The sequence below is a fragment of the Antechinus flavipes genome, chromosome 2, assembly GCF_016432865.1.
Source record: "Antechinus flavipes isolate AdamAnt ecotype Samford, QLD, Australia chromosome 2, AdamAnt_v2, whole genome shotgun sequence".
NCBI classification, from domain to species: Eukaryota; Metazoa; Chordata; class Mammalia; order Dasyuromorphia; family Dasyuridae; genus Antechinus; species Antechinus flavipes.
In genome coordinates, this window is record NC_067399.1 from 438,524,768 (window position 1) to 438,544,831 (window position 20,064).

The 20,064-nt window shown below is 38.7% G+C and overlaps 1 protein-coding gene across 1 annotated transcript in view; it reads left to right on the forward strand.

The window, feature by feature from the left end:
• The first annotated feature begins 4,442 nt into the window (after nt 1-4,442).
• The window catches only part of ZNF341 (zinc finger protein 341), a 42,166-nt gene continuing 26,544 nt past the window's right edge, over nt 4,443-20,064 (forward strand). Inside the window, 3 exon segments of the mRNA XM_051979139.1 lie at nt 4,443-5,619; nt 16,284-16,394; nt 18,935-19,122. Coding sequence (XP_051835099.1) covers nt 5,589-5,619; nt 16,284-16,394; nt 18,935-19,122 — 330 coding nt within the window. The 5' untranslated portion in view covers nt 4,443-5,588.

A 20,064-nucleotide genomic window follows, 5' to 3' on the forward strand; every position in this document is an offset into this window, starting at 1 on the left:
GAGTGGATGCCCATTAATTGGAGAATGGCTGAATAAATTATGGTAGATGAATGCTATGGAATACTATTGTTCTGTAAGAAACGACCAGTAGGATTATTTCAGAGAGGCTTGGAGAGACCTACATGAATTAATGCAAAGTGAAATGAGCAGAACCAAGAGATCATTATACATTTCAACAACAATACTATATGAGGTTGTATTCTGATAGAAGTGGATATCTTCAAAAATGAGAAGATCCAATTCAGTTCCAATTGATCAAGGATGGACAGAATCAGCTACATCCAGAGAAAGAACACTGGGAAATGAATGTGAACTATTTGCATTTTTGGTTTTTTTCCCCAAGTTACTTATGGTTTTCTCTCTCACCCTTTATGCCAAAAACATGTACACATTTTGATCTTATTTTGATATGGGATGTGAGATGTAGGTCCATGCCAAGTTTCTGACCTTAATTTCCAGTTTTCCCAGCAATTTTTTTGAAATAGTGAGTTCTTATCCCCGAATCTGGAGTTTATCAAATATTAGATTAGTATAATCATTTATTATTGTGTCATATGTATCTAACTTATTCCATTGATCCACTAATCTATTTTTTAGCCAGTACCAAATGGGTTTTGATGATTGCTTCTCTATAATATAATTTTAGGTCTAGTACTATTAGGCCATCTTCCTATGTAATTTTTTCCAATTAATTCCCTTGATATTCTTGACCTTTTGTACTTCTGCTTTTCTAATTTTAATTAAGTACAAAATAATTTTCTTGATTATTGTTTTATAATACATTTTGAAATCAACCAACAAATTATTATTAAATGCAAATTCTGTTACAGGCATTGGTGATATAAAGAAAAAAAATGAAAAAGTCTCTGCCCTTAAAGACCTTATAGTTTATGGGGAAATATATTTTGACTACTAGAATATACAAAATAAATGCAAGATAATTTTTCTTGAACAGATAAGAAGCATTAGTGAATGGAAGGCTTGGGAAAGGCCTCATATTGGAAACGGAGCTTGACTTGAGCTGTGTAAAAGGTAGAGGTGAGGAGGAAGTTCATTTTAAGTGTGGAGAAATGGCCTTAGTAAAGTTAGAGGAAGGAGATGGCATGTGTGAGAAGGATAAAGTATTATTGGACTAGTAGTTTGAAGCCAGGTTAGGGAGAAGTTTAAATGCAGAGGAATTTGCATTTGACCTAGAGAAAACATATATGTTTTCATATATGACATGAGGAGTCTAGAGCTATTAGAATTTTTATTGAGCAGGAGAGTGACATATCCAGGTTTTTGCTTTAATAATATCATTTGGGTATTTTTGTGGAAGATGGATTATAGAGGCTGGGAAACTCCCTAAGATATTGTTACAATAGTCCAGAGTGAATGAGAGCTTCTATTCAGATTACAGCCCTGATGATGATGAGAAAGGATTAGATTTAAGAGATAATAGTAGAGGTCAAACTTAAAAGACTTGACAACTGATTAGATATGAGACTGGGAATGAGGAGATTTAAGGAACACCCCAAGATTGTGAACCTGGGTGACTGGCAAATGGTGATACCCCTTGATATAAGAATGCTTGACAAAATAACTGAATGGATATGTATACATATATTGTATTTGACATATACTTTAACATATTTAACATGTATGGGTCTGCCTGCCATCTAGGGGAGGGAGTGAGGGAAAGGAGGGGAAAAGTTGAAAAAGAGGATTTTGCAAGGGTCAGTGCTGAAAAATTACCCATACATATATCTTGTAAATAAAAAGCTATTTTAAAAAAGAATGCTTGAAAGAGGGCTAAGTTTTGAGAAAAAGATGTGTTTTTTTTCCTGAGGCAATTGGTATTAAGTGACTTGCTTAGGGTCACACAGCTAGCAAGTGTTAAGTATCTGAGGTCAAATTTGAACTCAGGTCCTCCTGATTTCAAGGCTAGTACACTATCCACTGCAACAACTAGCTACCCCAAGATAATGTGTTTTTAATAGATAAGTTGACTTCGAGATGTTTATAAGACATCCAGTTTGAAATGTCCAAAAAACACTTAGTTATGGGATAAGAACTTGAGTCTAGAGGTCTGTAAGTTGTCTGTGGTGAGATAATTGTACCCATGGGAGGTGATATGTTCATTAAGAGAAAGAAAAGGGAATGCTTTCATTATTTCCTTAGAGATTATAAAAATTTTGTTTCTCCAAATGAATGGAGAAACATTGCACGTTTCTAAGACCATAGATACATTGAAATATACAAACATCAAAGAGATTCTCAGTTATCTCTATCTATACTTTGTTCAAGGAGAAAGAAAAATTTGGAACACTGGATATTGCAAGGGTGAATGTTGAAAACTATCTTTGCATGTATTTTGAAAAAGAAAAAGCTATTATTTTAAAAACCTGCCTGTTTACATCCTTTTCAATATTTACTAAGGAATTCCTCTTAAGTCTTACAAATTTAAACCATTTTATTATATATGCTGTATGAGATATGGCAAAATGTCCCCCCACCCAAGTTACCTGTTTCCCTTCTGATTTTAACAATCACTTGTGTGTAAAACCTTTTAGATTTTATATAATCAAAACTGTTTTTATCTTGTATGATCCTTGTCTCTTAGTCATGAATTATTCCATGTTCATGGATCTAAATTGTCATTTCTTCCTTGCTTCTTTATGATTTTTTATATCTAGGGCATTTATTTGGAGCTTATTTTGATATATGACACAAGGAGTTGGTCTAATTTCTGCCAGAATGCTATCCAGTTTTCCCAACAGTTTTTGTCAAATAGCGAATACTTCCATCCAAAAATCTGGGTTTGGGGGTTTAGCAAAATTATGTCACTGATTCTGTATATTATATACTTAATCTGTTCCACTGATTGATTTTTTTGATTGACCTGGTTTTTAACCAATGCTAAGTTGTGATTACTGCTTTATAGTTTGAGATCTAATATTTCTAGATCCCCTCCTTTTTTCCTTAAGATTCTTGATCTTTCAATACTCCATATTTTTTAGCTTCATAAAATATACCTTTGATAGTTTGGTTTTTTTTCTGCTTTTCTTGATTAGCCTAGTTTACCACCTCTAGAACAAAGATGTATAAGGGAAAGAATAAAGGGAGTGTGATATTTAAAAGCCATGAAGAGATAGGAGAAAGGAAACATGGAAAGAAAGGGAATGTTGAAGAACTGGGGAAATTCCATATCCACACCCCAAACTCAGAACTTGTGTGGGTGGTTCAAACAATAGTCTGTGCAATTTTCTAGTACTCTGAGGGCCTACCAATCTGTCCTTCTGAGGAAATAACTTTAATTCAAACATAAGACAGCTACTAATTGGGTCAATGAACACAATTCTGAATGTCCTAGGAGTGTGAGGAAATAGCTTGTTAAGGAGTAAGAGAGGTAGGAGAGGAAGAGGAGTCAAAAAGACAGGTTTAAGAAATTAAATGAAGGGAACAAAATGAGACAATAGCATGAGGTTGTAACTTTGTGGCCTTGTTTTCTTTTACTCCTTCCCTAGTAAAAGTTTTATTAGTAGAAAGCTCTATTAAGTGCTAACCTATTTTTTCAGTAATTAGACTTGGTGGGTAAAGGAGATTCTTAGACTGATCTAAAAGCTTGGGGGAAATTCTGGAATCCCAACAAGGCCAGGATGGGGTAATGGCTTCCAGGAGATCCCCAACCCTGATATTATGGGAGTAGCTAATTCTGGAAAGCTCATCAGTTTGACTACAGAGTGATTAGCATTTTGGGCATAGCAACTCTGGAATATTATTGAGTATGTAATCATAGAGGAGTTATGACCTCCATCTGTAAAGGAATTGATCACATAAAATCAGGGAACTTGGAATTAAAGAGAGGGGGCAGGGGAGGGGAAAGGAGGGAAAATATGTTGACAGCTGAAAGAGCAGGCAGAGAAATCTTGGGGTGGGCATAGGTTCCTTCTCAGAAAGACCTAGTGGTTGCAGCTAGATCCTTGACTTCAGCATCTTAAAACACCTGGAACTCTTAATTCTGAGGTCTAGGGTAGAAAGGAAGATTTGGCCTAGGGAAACTGGACTCTTAAATTGGCTGAAGACCATAGAACTTTGACCTGGAACAGTTTAGGTTAAATGATAGTTCTGAATCAAAACAAGAGTATCATTAGCGCCAGGGCTTCAATTCTCTGGGCATCTCTTTTTTGTCTGTCAGCACAATCATCCTACAATTCCTTCTCTCAAGGGCCAGCAGATGGCTCCAGGAAAGCAAAGGAGATCTGAGGGAACAGGAATTTTTGGTGACACCAGAAGTGGTGGGCAAAATATCAAGGCAGGTGTGTGTAAAGGGGAAAGGTGGAAGAGTACATCTCTGTATATATATATACACACAAAATACAAGCATTTACATATATGTATATGTATTTCTGAAATCAGTGGGATGATATGATGGGGAGGGGTTAAAGTTTGTAATGTGTGTGGAGGATTTTAATATTGTCTTAAGAGTCAACAAGGAAAGGGATTGGCTTTAGTTTGGGTTTAGATTGGGTTTTAATTCAGGGGATATGTAGAACAGGTCTTGATCACAAAGCAGAGAGTAGAAAGTGTCAGCGATGAGATGAATGTGTATCGAGGAAGGGGTGCAAGAAGAGGGAATAGGAAAAATGTAAAAGGGGAGTATATGTAGTAGACTCATAACACAGGAATATAAAGAAATTTGTGTAACAGAGATAGTATGTATTGGGGAAGGTCAGATAGGGTATGTTAGAGCCAGGTGTTTGTCAGGCAAGTGGTATGTTTGTATAAAGATAGGATGCATGTGGGAGGTGGACCCCAGATGAAAGGACTTGTGGGGGGAGTATGTATTTGAATATGGATCTATTAGGGATGGGACTGCAAATGAATATGGAGTGTGTCCTTGGGAGTCCCTAGGATGATATGTGTAGATGGAACTTAGGTAAGGTAGGGGGTTTGTTAGGGGGAAAAGTAGTTTATCTGGACATAGGTGTTTCAAAGATGGGTTGTGGAAATGTACTCTAGGTAAGGGTGTGTGCATATATCTATGAGTTTATTTGGATATAGGGCTATCTGCCAAAGGGGTGTGTGTGTGTGTGGGTGTGGGTGTGGGTGTGTGTGGACTCCACTAGAGCAGAGGGTGGGGGTGTCGGACTGAAGAGTTTGAACATGGGGAGGGGCGGATTCCCCGTGGGAAAGTATGAGTTTGATCAGGTGGGGATAAGGTGAATGGAGAAGGGAAGCCCCGTAGGAGAGTGTGTTGGGGGACATTAGAGAGGGAATTATAAGGGGAAGAGGGTGTGGAGGGGTGGGTAAGGGGGGAGGGGATAGACTCCGGGGCAGAGGGTGCGTGCACTGAACTGGATGGGGTGCTAGTGTGAGGGGGAACTGGGGGGGGGGGTGTTCAGGTCCGTGGCAGCAGCGCCTCGGGGGCGCCCCCTGTCGCCCGCGGGCCCTGCCTTCGCGCCCCGGAGCCTACTGTCCGCCGCCGGTCTGCCTTCTGCTGCCGCAGCTACCGTCTTTGTCCTCCCGGCTGCCGCCGCCGCCGCCGCCCCCCCACAATGCTAGTTTAGCCCCGAGCCCTCGGCGGCGACGGCGGCGGCGGCTCCAAGATGGCGCAGACAATCTTCGAGGCGCTAGAAGGTGAGCGGCGCGGCGCGGGCCAGGCTGCGGCGGCCGGCGGGCGGGCGGGCGCGCGGGCTGCGGCGGTGGCTTCAGGGCGCGGAGGGGCGGCGCGCGGCCCCGGGGAGCGGCGGGCGGGGGTGGCTGTTCCGCGCCGCGCGCCGCCCCTCCCTCCGCGCCGCTGCTGCTACCAGCCCCAGGAACCTCGTTGCCACCGCCGGCGGGAGCTGGGGCCAGGGCGCCCCAGGAACGGGGGCGGCGGAGCCGGGTACCTGGAACAGCCATAACGAGGGGCCTTGCGCGCGGGGAGGGCGGGAGGAGGTCCGAGACCTGGAAGAGCCGGCCCGTAGGCCCTGGCCTGGGAGGGGCGGGCCGAGAAGCCTCGGTCGCCATGCCCAACCGGACCTACACAGAGCGCACTGAGCGACCGAGAAAAGCCGGCCTTGTTCGGACTCCGGCGGCCCCTCCCTGCATCCGAGCCGCGGGGCTGGGCCAGGCCTCAGGGCCTTTCCTATCTTGTCAGCGTGGATACCGGCCTTAGTATGCACTGATGGGCGCAGGCCCTGCACTTGGGGAGGTCTCAACTGACCGGGGAGAGAATGTGAGTGCAGGCGCCCACCGGATCCGATCCCTTCCTCCAGCTGTCAGGCTGAACGTGGGCAGGGCCCTAAGAAGGACCTGGAAAGGCGTTCCAAGATAATTCACACACACAACCCCATACCCTTGTATCAAAGGAATTGAAGGAATTGATTTGTATTGATGCCTTTTGTTATTTCATTTCTGAATAGACCAACAACTCTTCTACTTAGCCTTCTTTACAAAGATCGAAAAAAAAAACTAAACTCCTCAAAAGGCTGAGCAGCACTTACTGCCCGAGAATGCATAACAAAGTCAGCACCCTCGTCTCCCTAACGTTTCTGAGAGCCGAGAAGTGCTTTTTCTTAATTCTTTTCCAGGACTAGAGCTGGCCTTTACATGTAACTGTGTCTTTTTTATTCTATCCTGTTACATTATTGTTACCCTGTCGATTTGAGCCTACATCAGTTCAGAGGAATCTCTCTAGATAGCTCCGAAATTAGTCATATTCTTTCTATTTTGCAGTTAGTAATATTCCCTTCCATTTCTGCTCTTTAATTTGTTTGATTAGTTGATGAACAATTGTGTTTTTCTTCGTGACCCCCACAGTCACATCACAGAAAGACTTTTCTCTTGTTTGGTTCCTTGTTTTGTTGTGGGATTTTTAGGGTCAAAGGTTATGGACATTTTGTTCAAGTTTTTCTTAAAATTCCAAATTGTTTTCCAGATTAGTTAGATCAAGCAGTATTTACACCTTTTCTTATCTTTGACAGTTTGCCAGCCTCAACATTGTTTTTCTTTTTATTGAGGCTTGAAGCAGTCTTTAATATGCCAACTCCTTTACTTTTCAAATGAGGAAGCTGAAGTCTAGACATGGGAAGTGACTTGTTCAAGTTCATATAAATCATAAGTCTTAAGTACAATTGAGCTTAGTGCTCCTTGGTTGCAGCATAGAAGCTTAGACTCTGAGGCCTTGGTTTCAAAACCCATATCTGAAAATTTACTATTTGTCTTGTATTGGGAAAGTTACTTAAATCTTTTTAGGCCTTAGTATCTTCATCTTTAAAATGAGGGGCTTGAATTAGATGGACCCCGAGGTCTCTTCCAGTTCTAAATCTATTATCTCTGATTCTAGCTCCTACATTTTATTCCTACCTTGTACCCTGAACTCTTTTTATTGACTTCAGTTTCCTCATCTGTAAAATGAATTGATTAGATTAGATAATGTCTCAGGGCTTTTCCAGTCCTAAAAATCTATGATTGTATACACAAGTATAAGAAAAGAATAGTAAGAAAAACAGGGGAAAAGCTAATAAACATTAAGTGCTGTTTTGGGAGGATTTAATAAGTAAATAAAGTTAGACAAAAAGTTTGATTATATTCAACTTATTAGTAAAGCACAAGTTTGCCAATAAATAGGACCTTAGCTTCTCAAGCAAAGCTAACATCTCAAATGAGAGGGGCAATTCTCTTTTATGGTTTGGGGGAGCACAGAAAATAGGAAGGTTCACATCAAAAATGGAAGAAAATAGGATTGAATGGAAATTGGAAATGAACAACCACCCCCTCTTTCTCTCCTGGGAGTAAGAAATGAGTCCAGCTGTATCTACAATGACAGATAGCAAAACCAGACTTCTTTAAGGAATAACAAACCAGCCAGACTTGAAGGCTAGTTTGGTAGTGAAAAGATGCTAGATCAGACTCACTGGTGTCTACCTGACTCTTTCAAGGGTAACAGTTTCTTGACACAAGAATAGAATGGTGATTAGCAAGAGAATTGGATTTCTAAATTTAACTACTTAGAGGACAGCTGAATTTCTGAACTAATTTCAGAGACAAATATGACTCAAGACAGTTACAGGACAACTTAATCAACTGTAAATAGGATCAATAAAAAAGACAATCAATTATTTCATTGCCTGCTATAAGTGATAGGGATACAAAGAAAGACAAAAGACAGCCCCCTTGCTCTTAAGGCACTCATGGTCTAATAGAAAAGGCAACATTGCAACAACTTTATACAAATAAAATATATACAGGATAAATTAGAGATAATCTCAAAGGTAAAAGATTAAAGAGGACTAGAAAAGCTTTCTTGCAGAAGGCGGAACTTCAGCTGAAATTTGAAATTAGGAGGAAGAAATGAAAAGAATTCTAGACCTGGGAGATAGCCATGCTCAGTCTGGAGATAGAATGTTGTGTGTGAGGAATAGCCAGGAGGCCTGTGTCACTGGATCATAGAATACTTGGAGGGGAATAAGAGATTAGGTGACTGGAAAGGTAGGAAGGGGTCATGTTATAAAAAGGCTTTAAAGATCAAATGGAACAATTTTATATTGGATCCCAGGAGTGATAGGGAGCCACAAGAGTTTAACTGAATAGAGGTAGGTGACATGGTCATACCTATCCTTAAGGAATTTCAGTTTGATTACTGAGTAGAAAGTGGACTGCATTTGGAAGAGACTTGGCAGAAGGGCCAACCAGGAAGCTATTGCAGTAGTCCAATCTTGAAGTAATAAAGGCATTCACTGTGGTGTGTGAAGTGTCAGAGAAGAGAAGACATGAATGAGAGATGTTTTGAAGATAGATATGACAAGACTTGACAACTGATTGGATGAGGGGAGTGAGAGAGAATGGGGAGTCAAGGATGACACCTAATTTTTAACAGGAGTGATTGGATGATGGTACTCTGCATAATAGTAATGAAGTTAGCAACAGAAGAGTATTTGATGTAGAAAAGGAGCGAGTCCTGTTTTGGACATGTTGAGTTTAAGCTATCTACTCTGTATCCATTTTGAGATACCTAATTGGTAGTTGGAGATACAACAGAAGAGGTCAGGAAAGAAGTTAAGGCTAGCCAAATAGATCTGAGGATCATCTGCTTAGAGATGATTGAATTTTTGAGAGCTGGTGAGTTCATTAAATGAAATAGTATAAAGAAAGAGAGCCCAGAACAGAGCCTTGAGGGACCTTCACTGTTAAATGATGAGATCTGGATGAAGAGCCAACAAAGGAAACTGAACCATTATCATAATCACCTAGAGACAAGAGAGCATCAAGGTGAAAATGGTGATGGATATGTCAAAGACTAAAGAAAGGTCACAAAGGATGGAGATTGAAAAAATCTCAACAAATAAGAGATTATTGATGACTATGGAGAGAGCAGTTTTGTCTGCCCAGGCTCACACAGCTAGGATGTGCCTGAGAGAGATTTAAAGTTTTGGTCTTCCCAACTGGGGTCCAGTGCTCCATCCACTGAGCTATCTAGCTGCCCCTAAACAATTATGCATTCTTTAAAAATCCAACTATTCCATTAGGAAGCTTTCCTTGATTCCTTTCCCTCTTTATAAATAATTAACTCCCGACCCTCTTGCAATTCTTTGTTTTATACCTTTCTAATGTAATAAGCTTAATTTTGTCCTTGTCTCCCGTAGGAGTCTATTTTAGGCTCTAAGCTATAAGTAAGTACTTAGACAAGATGTTTGCTGAATGAATACAAGTGCTAGGAGATTTTCTTTATTTTCTTTATTAAATTTTTTAATTGTTATCTTTTCTTTTTATTTCATTTTCTTGTATACTGTTCCCTCCCATCCTCCGAGAGATATCTTTTATAACAAAAAATAGAGAAAAAAAGGCAATTCAGCAACACTAACACACATTAAGTCTTGAAGTATATAATCTTCCCGTCATCTATAATCCTACCACTAAAGACAAGGGAGGAAATTTTCTTCCCTCTTCTTGGGAATATTTGTTTGTATGTTGGGAATTTTTGTTTGTATGTTCCATCCACTTAAATTCTTATTTAACTTTATATGAGCTCATGTGAGTTCCCATACTTCTCTTTATTCAAATTTATTTTTTCTTATGGCACAATAAAATTCCATTACATTTATGTGCCATGATTTGTCTTTCCATTTCTTAATTGATTGTTGATAGTTCCTTGCTGTGCCAATAAATACTGCAAGAAATATTTTGGTATTTGTGAGATATTTCTATCTTAGACTTTTTTTTTTAGTATATGTATCTTCTTGTGGTCATTTTCATCTTTGCTCTTAGGAATGGTTGAACAAATTGACTAGTCCAAAACCAATTTGTTGATGTCCCTTTCTTTCCATAGTGCCAGCACTGGCTATTTCTATATTTTGGTCAACTTTTCTAATTTATTGAGTTTAAGGTGAAACCTCAAAGTTGTATTGATTTACATTTATTTTAATGAATGGGAACAGTTTTTCATGTGCTTATTTATAGCTTGCACTTGTTTTCTTAAGACCTGTTTATGTTGTCTACTTAATTATTGGGAAGCTAAAATACATTTTAGGAGAGGCAGATCAGTTTTTTTTCCTTAATAGCTTTTTATTTTCAAAATATATGCAAAGATAGTTTTCAACATTCACTCTTGTAATTACCTTGTGTTCCAAATTTTTTCTCTCTCCCTTCTCCCTATTCCTTCTCCTAGATGGCAAGTAATCCAATATATGCTAAACATGTGCAATTCTTCTATATATATTTCCACAAGAATCATACTGCACAAGAAAAATCAGATCAAAAAGGAAAAAATGAGAAAGAAAACAAAAAGCAAGCAAACAACAACAAATAGCGAAAATACTATGTTATGGTCCACATTCACTTCTCATAGCCCTTTTTCTGGATGTAGATAGCTTTCTTCATTACAAGTCTGTTGGAATTGTCCTGAATCACCTCATTGTTGTAAAGTGCCACATCTATCAGAATTAATCATCACACAGCATGTTGCTGTGTACAATGTTCTTTTGGTTTTATTCACTTTACTTAGCATCAGTTCATGCAAGTCTCTCCAGGTCTTTTTGAAGTCATCCAAGACAGATCATTTTTCCTTGGGTAGGGATTATTTATGAACTAGGAGATAACTAATTGGTATTGAAGTAAAGGAAGGAACTTCGGGTCAACAAGAATTATTAACATCTCATTGTGTGCCAAGTATTGCTAAATCTGATAGAGATAGAAATGAAATAGCCTTTGCTGTCATGAATTCATAGTCTATTGGGATCTCAATAGATTTAGAGGAACCCAGTGATGGCAGGGGCAAAGTCAAACGTAAAAGTTAGAAATATTTATCCTAGTTGCCCTTTTCCTTCTCCTGTTTTCATCCAGTGCCTAGTATAGCATAATGTATGTAGCAATAATGATAGTAATGAAAACTTATATTTATGTTTTATTATTGGTTTATAGACTTCCACTAAATTCCACACTCTGTGATGTGGAGTTGTCTCTAGGTTTTCTAAAGCTATGCTGTTGGAGCACAAGTTGAAGCAGGCCTATTAAAGCTAGAAAGACTCCAAATGTATGCCCAGTTTTATTTTCTGATGACCATTCTAGTTCTTTTCTGGAAGGCTTATCACCAGAAGGTTGATTACCAGGTGATGAATTTTATTGGCCTTAGTAGCTCTTGAAAGCCCCCTACTAAGGCATGAAATGATTGTAATCTATGTCAGAAGAAGAACCTATGTAGGTCACCCTTACCTCTCTTAAATAGTTATAGAGAGCTGAATCTTAAGCATGAGTTAGAGCAAGTATGGTATCTGGAAAGCATGTACTGAGATAGTATCCTAACTCCTTTGGTTACAAAGAAAGGGTCCTCCTTCCCCTTCCTCCCTTCCCCCCAAAAAAGATACCCTGTTCTCAAAGGACTCATTCTAGTAGTGGAGACACACACAAACAACTATATATACAAGATATATACAGAGTAAATGGAAGGTAATCTCAAGGCACTAGTAGTGGAGGAGACTAGGAAAAGCCTTCTGTAGAAGTAGAATCTAAGCTGAGTATTAAAGGAACTAGGAAAGCCAAAAGAGCAGAGGTAAGGGAAAGCTTTACAGGTATATTGGACTTCCGGTGAAAAGGCATGGAGGCTAGAAATAAAATATTGCATGTAAGGGATGGTAATTGGGCTAGTATAGCTAGATTATGGAATATGTGGAAAGCACTAGAACACAGGACTAGGAAGGTAGGAAGTTGATAGGTTAGGAGAGTCTTTAAAAGTCAAGTGGATAGAGTACCAGTCCTGACCGCAGGAAGACTTGACTTCAAATCTCATCTCAGACACTTAACACCTCCTACCTGTGTGACCTTGGGCAAGTCATTTAGCCCCAGTTGCCGCAGCAAAAAAAAAAAAAAAAAAAGCCAAGCAGAATTTTGTATTTGATCTTGGAGATAATAGGGAGCCATTGAAAAGTTTATTTCATAGGATGGGGGTGACATGGTCATGACCATCTTCCATATTTTAAAAAAATGTATTTGTTTTTGTTTTGATTTTTACTTTTGAATCACCTTGATTGCCAAAGATATCTATTTCCCCATTTTCTCCCCAGACAGCTATCCTTTATAACAATTAAAAAAAAAAAGATATGAGAAGACACTTTTCTTCACTTTCTTTGTAGAAGTGAGAGGTCATGAGTGGGTTTGGGGCCACCTCAAATTTGTTATCCAATCTCAATTAGACCTTCCATGTAGCAAGGTAATCACTGGACTCTTACCAAATCAATTCATTAGTTCATTTTCTGCAGCAGCTTTCCAAAATCTCACCTCTGCTGAAGCCATTGCCTCAATTCCCCCAAAAGGCCACTACATAAGATATTCTTCTTCCCCTTTCCCTCATATCCCATCAGTCAGATATCTTCTCCCATTATCTTCCCATTTACTACAGTCATATATAAAGAAATGACTCCTTTCCTCACCAGGACCATTCTATATGTCCCTTTGATCCCTCCCCCTCCTGTCTTTTCCAACAATTTGCTCACAATCTTTTCTCTTCAATCTCGTCCTGTCTTCTGATTCTTTCCTTGCTGCCTATGATTATGCCTGCATCTCCCCTATCTTTTTCTGGAATCTCTCTTGAACCTACAATCCCCACTAGCTATAACTTCTCCTCAGCTAAACTCCTTGAGAAGGAAATCTACCCCAGTTGTCTCCACTTCTTTCACTTTCTTCCAAACCCTTTATAGTCTTATTTCCAGTCTCATTATTCAGGTAAAATTGCTCTCTCCAACATTACTAGTCATCATTTTGTTGCCACATTTAGTGTTTTTTTCTCTCAGTCCTTATGTTTCTTCATTTCTCTACAATCTTTAACACCACAGATCACCTTCTTCTCCTATATTTTTTCTTCTCTCTAGGTTTTTATGACTGTTCTCACCTGGTTCTCATCTTACTTATTTCACTGTTTCTTCTCAGTCCCTCTGCTGCTTTTTTATCCTTGTGATTGATGTCCACTAAATATGGATGACCCCAGGGGCACCTAGGATAGAGCACCAGCCCTTTAGTCAGGAGGTCTTGAGTTCAAATATGACCCCAGATACTTAACACTTCCTAGCTGAGTGACCTGGGCAAGTCTCTAAACCCCAATTGTCTCACCGAAAAGAAAAAAAAAACTATGGATGACCCTCACATCTGAGCACTCTTCTCTTTTCCTCTATATTCTTTAACTTAGTGATCACATCCATTCCTATTGGTTCAATTTTTATCTCTTTGAAAGTGATTCTCAGATTTATATGTCCAGCCTTGGTTTTCTTCCTGTGCTACAGTCTTGAATTACTAACTGCTTTTTGGACATCTTGAACTGGATAGCCTGCAGACCTCTTAAACTCATTATGTCCAAAACTGAACTCATTATGTCTCTTGTCTCCCCAGCATTTCGGTTACTGTTAAGGGTACCACTCTTCTATTCACCCAAGCCTACAAGCTTGATGTTATTCTCTACTTACTCTCCTTACTTCTTTATTTAGCCTGTGTCATAATCAAGATAAGTAGCCCTAACTTCTATAGGACCATGAAGGGGAAGGAAATAAACATTTATATAACATCCTCTGTGTCAGGCCATGTGCTAAGTACTTTACAAATATTACCTCATTTGATCCTCAAAACAACCTTGGGAGTATTATCTCCATTTTATGATTGAAGAAACAGGCAACCAGAGATGAATTGTCTGGGTCTAGATTTGAACCTCAAGTCTTCTTGATTCCAGGCCCAGAGCTGGACCTATTGCACCAACCCCTGGTTGATGTTTTGTGCTATATGTGACAGTGCTGTGCTTGAGAGCCATGGAAGGTAGATTCTCAGATCTAGGACTACATCTGTCCACTTATCAGTTTTAGTGTCTTTGGACTAACCTTAAACATCAGGATTTTTGCTTTTAAAACTAGACCAATGAGACAAAGCTGGGAAAGTCAGTTTGAATGAGTTATGGTTACAGGGCTATTTTGGCCCAGTTTCAGGCATCTTAGAGATGACTTTAGCTTCTTGAAACTTTGTAGAGGTATTGTGCTGAATGAAACATAAGATCTGTACAGTCCCTAAGCTGTGGGCAAGAAGAAAGCTTGCTTTTTGAAGGAAAGCTTAACCATAAATTCAAATTATACCTAACAGTTTAAAAAAAGGTGTGCAGACAAGGAAAGACTTGTATATAGTGTCCTCTCAGTCCATAATGAAGAGAGCTATTTCTGAGTCCAAGAATAAAACTCTGGCAACAGAGGCCCTGAGGGCATGTGTGATTAAATACTGGGGAAGGATTTATATGGGGGGGGGGGAATAGTTGTTCCTTCTGGGGAGAAGGTTTGGCTATGCATATATTTTTAAAATTATTACTAGCTTTTGTTTTTTATATGATTTTAAAGTCCCAAAAAATTCTCCCCTACTCTAGCCCCTTTCCCAAGAGCCATCCCTTATAACAAAGAATAAAAAAATAAAAATATGGGGTGGAGAAGAATATCAGTCAAACTAATTATATTAACCAAATCTAGCAATATATTTACTGTTCCACACCAATTGGTCCTCACTTTTGAAAAGAAAGAAGAAAAAGTTTCTCCTTTCTTCCCTGGGATCAAGTTTTGTCATTATAATTACAGTGTTCGTTCTATTTACATTGTAATGATTTTATTTATATATATATATATATATATATGTATATATATACACACACACATATATGTACATATATTATTATTCCCTTTTTGTTTACTTTATTTTCCATAAATTCATGATTTCTTCATATTTCCCTCTATTCTTTTTAAAAATTATTCTGAATTTAACAAATTGCAAAGAAAATAAGCATTGCTATCTATACAGTAGAATAGAAAAAATTATATATAGAACCACAAAGCTCCATTCTGTATAACTTCCTTTGAAAGCCCTACAGCTTTCAGAGTTGTCCTGCTTATCTGTGCTTTTTTTCTGGCTTTCCCTCTGTTCTTTCTGCATTTTGGGGAATGGGAGTGGAGATGGGCTAGTGCATCACCCTATCTTTCCCAGACTGCTAGTGGTCCAATTTAGGCAGCGTGGTGACCTGCTCCTAGGAGCTCACCACACCAATGCTGAATTTAGTGCAGGATGGCTGATGAGCTTTTATACTATTGTAGCACAGATCTCTGAAGTTCAAGAATACCACCAGCCTCAACCTCCCCAGCTGCAGGGATTCCTGGCCTGTACAATCACACCCAGCTCTTTCAGCATTTAAAAAAAAAAATGTTCCAAGGACAATTTTTTCCCTACCTTTTCTTTTTTTTTTTTGCTGCTCTATGTGTATACCTCCCTTGATCCCACTCCCTTCACTAAGGAGAAAAAGAAGAAAAAAAAATAAAGTTTACATAGTTTACCTGTAGTCTAGTGAAACAAATTCTAATAAATGTATGTCAAAAGTATATTGGGCCTATCACTTCTCTTTCAAGAAGTGGGCAGCATGCTTCATTATCATTTTTCTGGAATCATAGCTGATGATTGTACTGATCAGAGTTTCCTAAGTCTTTTAAAGATGTTTTATGAAGTTATTTATAAATTATTGTGTAAATTATTCTCCAGGTTTTGTTCATTCCATTAAGCACTAGTATTTCCACACATTCTTAATATTTATCATCTTTTGTAGCATAATATTCCACTATATTCATGTACTCAGTTTGTTTAGTCCCTAGTCTACTTTGCTTACAGTGCTTTCCTGTTATAAAGTGCTACAATAAACATTTCTTGATATATGTGAAACCTTTATGTCCTTGATCCCCTTGGAGAATAATACATGCTTAGCAGGGGAGCCAAAGGATATGCACTGTGTAGGTTTTCTAAATAGCTGTATTTTTCTCTTTTAGGAATAGATAACCAGACTGTCCTGGCAGTTCAGTCACTGTGGGATGGACAAGGGACAGTTCCTGACCCAACTACTCAAAGTGTCAACACTCCTACCACCATCCAATCCTTAGGTGAGTTTTTTGAGGATGAAAGACAGCCCAACAAAGTTAGGGTCCCAAGGCCAGTGTCACAGGTAAGGTGAAAGAATTCACACTCAGTTTGTCTCCAAGTTAACATTGTCAACTGTGGGCTAAGTTCCAAAAAGGATTAGCAAGAAGATAAATATATAAGAAAAGAACAGAGGGATCTGATGTTTCAATGTCACTGATATGCTTATCTTATTATGCCTCTCAATATTGAATTTTATGGTTTAGAGTTGGAAATAGAAAATCACCTTACATTTTGTCTCAGAAACACTTATTACAGACCAGCAGATTGGTATCTGGCAGCCAGTGTTATCTGTGGCACTATAGCATTGTCAAACCCTGAGGCCTCAGGGCTATTCCCCTTAGAAGCTGGATCCCATCAAGTCCTTAAGTCTAACATCAACTACTCTTCTTATGGGGGAACATCAGGCAAAAAAAAAAAAAAAAAAAAAATTCATAACAATTCTGTTCAACAAGAGGTTTATTTCAGCTGTTTTTAAAGTACCTTTTATACAAGGAATCATGCTGGTTGTTAGGGGTACAAAGATAAAGTGAAAAACAGTTCCTGCCCTCAAGTAGCTTATGTATTACTTGGGGAAAACAGCACATCCACACACTTAAGTGAAAGAAGCTGAAGGAGGGATTGAGCGCTCACAGCGGGACCAGGAAAGGCTTCCTGGAGAAGGGAGCATTTTATTTTAGTTCAGCCTTGAAAGGAGCTAAGGATTGTAAGGGGCAGATATGGGAAGGGCAACATATGCAAAAGAATGGAGGTGGAAATGGAGCACCAATTATGGAAAACAGAAATGAATCCAGTTTTACTGGAGAGTGTGTGAAAGGTAGCAATGTCCAATAAGCCTCAAAAGGTAGGCTAGAATCACACTCTGGAGCAGTCTAAATTTCAAGAGGAAGAATTTGTGTTTCTTCATAAAAGTAAGAGGAAACCACTGACAATTCTTGAATAGGGAAATGCTATAATCAAATTTGTGCTTTAGCAATGCTATTTTAGCAGCTGAGTGGAGACTAGAAAGAAGAGATAAGTTATGTCTTAGTGAAGCTTTTCAAACTTCCACCATCTACACACTATTATCTAGAAGAGACCCCACTACCCCACCCCTTCTGCCAGGTTTTCATCCTTTCCCCCTTTCACACATCCCAGGAATTCCCTTTTCTTCAATTCTTCACCATTCTACAGGTTGGCTTTGGTGTTTTTGTTTTTTTTTTTTAACTTAGATTCCAGACTGGCTTTCAGGATCACTTAATGCTGAAAAAATAGGATCTGTATAAAATGATGGAACAAGTATTACTATTACATATTAAAAATGTCCTACCCAAAGACCCCATAAAGCCCTTATCTTCTTAGGGCCCCTATGATATGTGGATAGGCCAGACATTTCTTTCCGTCTTGCATATAGGGAATCCAAAATTCAGAAAGGACAAAAGGCTTTCTAAACATCAGAAAAAAAGTCATTGGGAGAGCTGAGACCAAAATATCCGTCTCTGTGAGCACTGCTTTAAATTCTGACTTTGCTACTTAACTACCCATATGGACAAGTCATACTCCAAGCACATCCCTGCTTTGGTTTCTTCATTATAAATTGAAGAAGCTGAATTGTGTCCCTGAGGCCTCCATCTAGCTCATAACATTGTGATTGAATGAACTTCAAGACCAGCGATCTTGAATACACTGTTTGCAGATGTTGGGTCTTTTGACATTTAGCTTTATTATTGTTCCAGCAAGAGGTGAGTTTTACCTCTTATGAACTCTCAGCATTTTATTCATCACCCTCTTATAGCACCTATGTTTTATTTTATATTATAGTCAGCTGTGTACGTGTCTTATACACCCAACTAGATTATGAGTTTCAAAATGTTTTACCTGAGACTTTGTAACCCTCACCATATAATCTAGGAAAGGGCCTCCTAGAATATAATAACTTCCCCGTGGCATTTTATTTTCTGTAACTCGTTAATATACTTATCATTTCACATTATGTATTACTTTATGTGTGTTCTTTAATAATGGAGATTATATCCTATCTAGTTTTTGTTTCTTACCTTTGTACCCAGAATAGGTACTCTGTATACAGCAATCATTTAATAAGTGTTTATTGCATTATATTTTTTCAGTTCCTTGTTTATTTTAGGTATTTAATTGATTACATATGTACCTATATCTATTATATCATGTTATATGATTTTATATGTGTGTGTGTGTATGTGTATGTGTTTGTATACACACACACACACACACACACACACACACATTAAACTCAAGTGATTCACATATATTTATATTATTCCTTAGCACCTAGCATATAACTCCATTTACTGGTTGTGCTAAATAACTGTTAGATCCGGTGATGCTCATTTGACCTTCTTGATTATAGACATGGAAAAAAGGCAAAAAGGCTCTTCTGAAGTCAGATATTAGCTCTGGTCTTTTTTTCTGCCATTCTCTCTGATATGGTTTTCCCCACTTTCCTTTATTCTTTGTTACTGTCCCCTTCCCGTTTGACTTATAGATGATGAAGATGTCTTTCTCTGTGGGAAGTGTAAAAAGCAATTCAACTCATTACCAGCATTCATGACCCACAAGCGGGAGCAGTGTCAGGGGAGCGCCCCTGCACTGGCTGCTGTCTCCCTGGCCACCAATAGCATCTATGCGCCCTCCGTCACATCTGTGCAACAGGCTCCGCCAGCCAATCGCCAGGTAACTGTGAGCCGTGTAGGGTTTCTTTAGAACCAGGATTGAGGGAATGAAAGGGAAGAAGCTGTGGAAAGATTGAGTATAACTAGGAAGGGTTGGAAGAGATCCACAAAGGAGAAGGAGGGCTCCTTCTCAGAATGCAGGCCTAAATGGCAACATTTTCAAGGGATTAAGTCTCTGCAATCCTTTCCGGTTCACTATTCTAAAAGTATAAACATATATATAATGGCATATTTCTGGGCAATCCTGTTGGGAAGTCCAGATATGCTTACTAGAGTGAAATAGGACAAAAAGATCTCAGGAAAGGTTTCTCCAGGTTATTTCTTGGGCATATTACTTCTATTTCCTATTTCTTTCATAATCAAAGAAAAGTAAGCTTTATGTGTGTGTGTATGTGTGCAAAAAGTTTCTGAATGCCAGTAAAAAAGAATACAGGAAAGTGTTTAAGGAAACAACTGTAATATTAAGATAGTTATCAGTAACTTAACCTCATTCCCAAAAATCCTGGATTGACTTCAGTGTTCTTTCTCCAAGTACAGTTTCTAGATTGTGTGCAATTGATTTCTCTGGATTAATATGTTAAAAATACAGGTTAAACATTCAGGTGGAAATCCTGACAGTGGCTAGCTATATCTTCATATTGCTGCTGGACCACAGTTTAAAATTTTGCCTAAGAGGACTTCTCAGATTCACCAAGAAGTGAAGATTTTTTTTTAGTATGATCAGTGCCCTAGATCAGTTTCACTTTTATTTTTCATTCAGCTTGGCTTCTTCTCTGGATTCTTACTGCAATATTAGCATTACTATATTTGGGTTGGCAAGCTGCAAAGAAAGATTTCAGCTTCATGAAAAATTTAGAGAATCTATGTCTTTGTTTGTATTTTGATCCCAATTAAAGTCAATTGTGTCTTTTAAATTTTTTCTCCCTTGTTCAAAGAAAAGAAA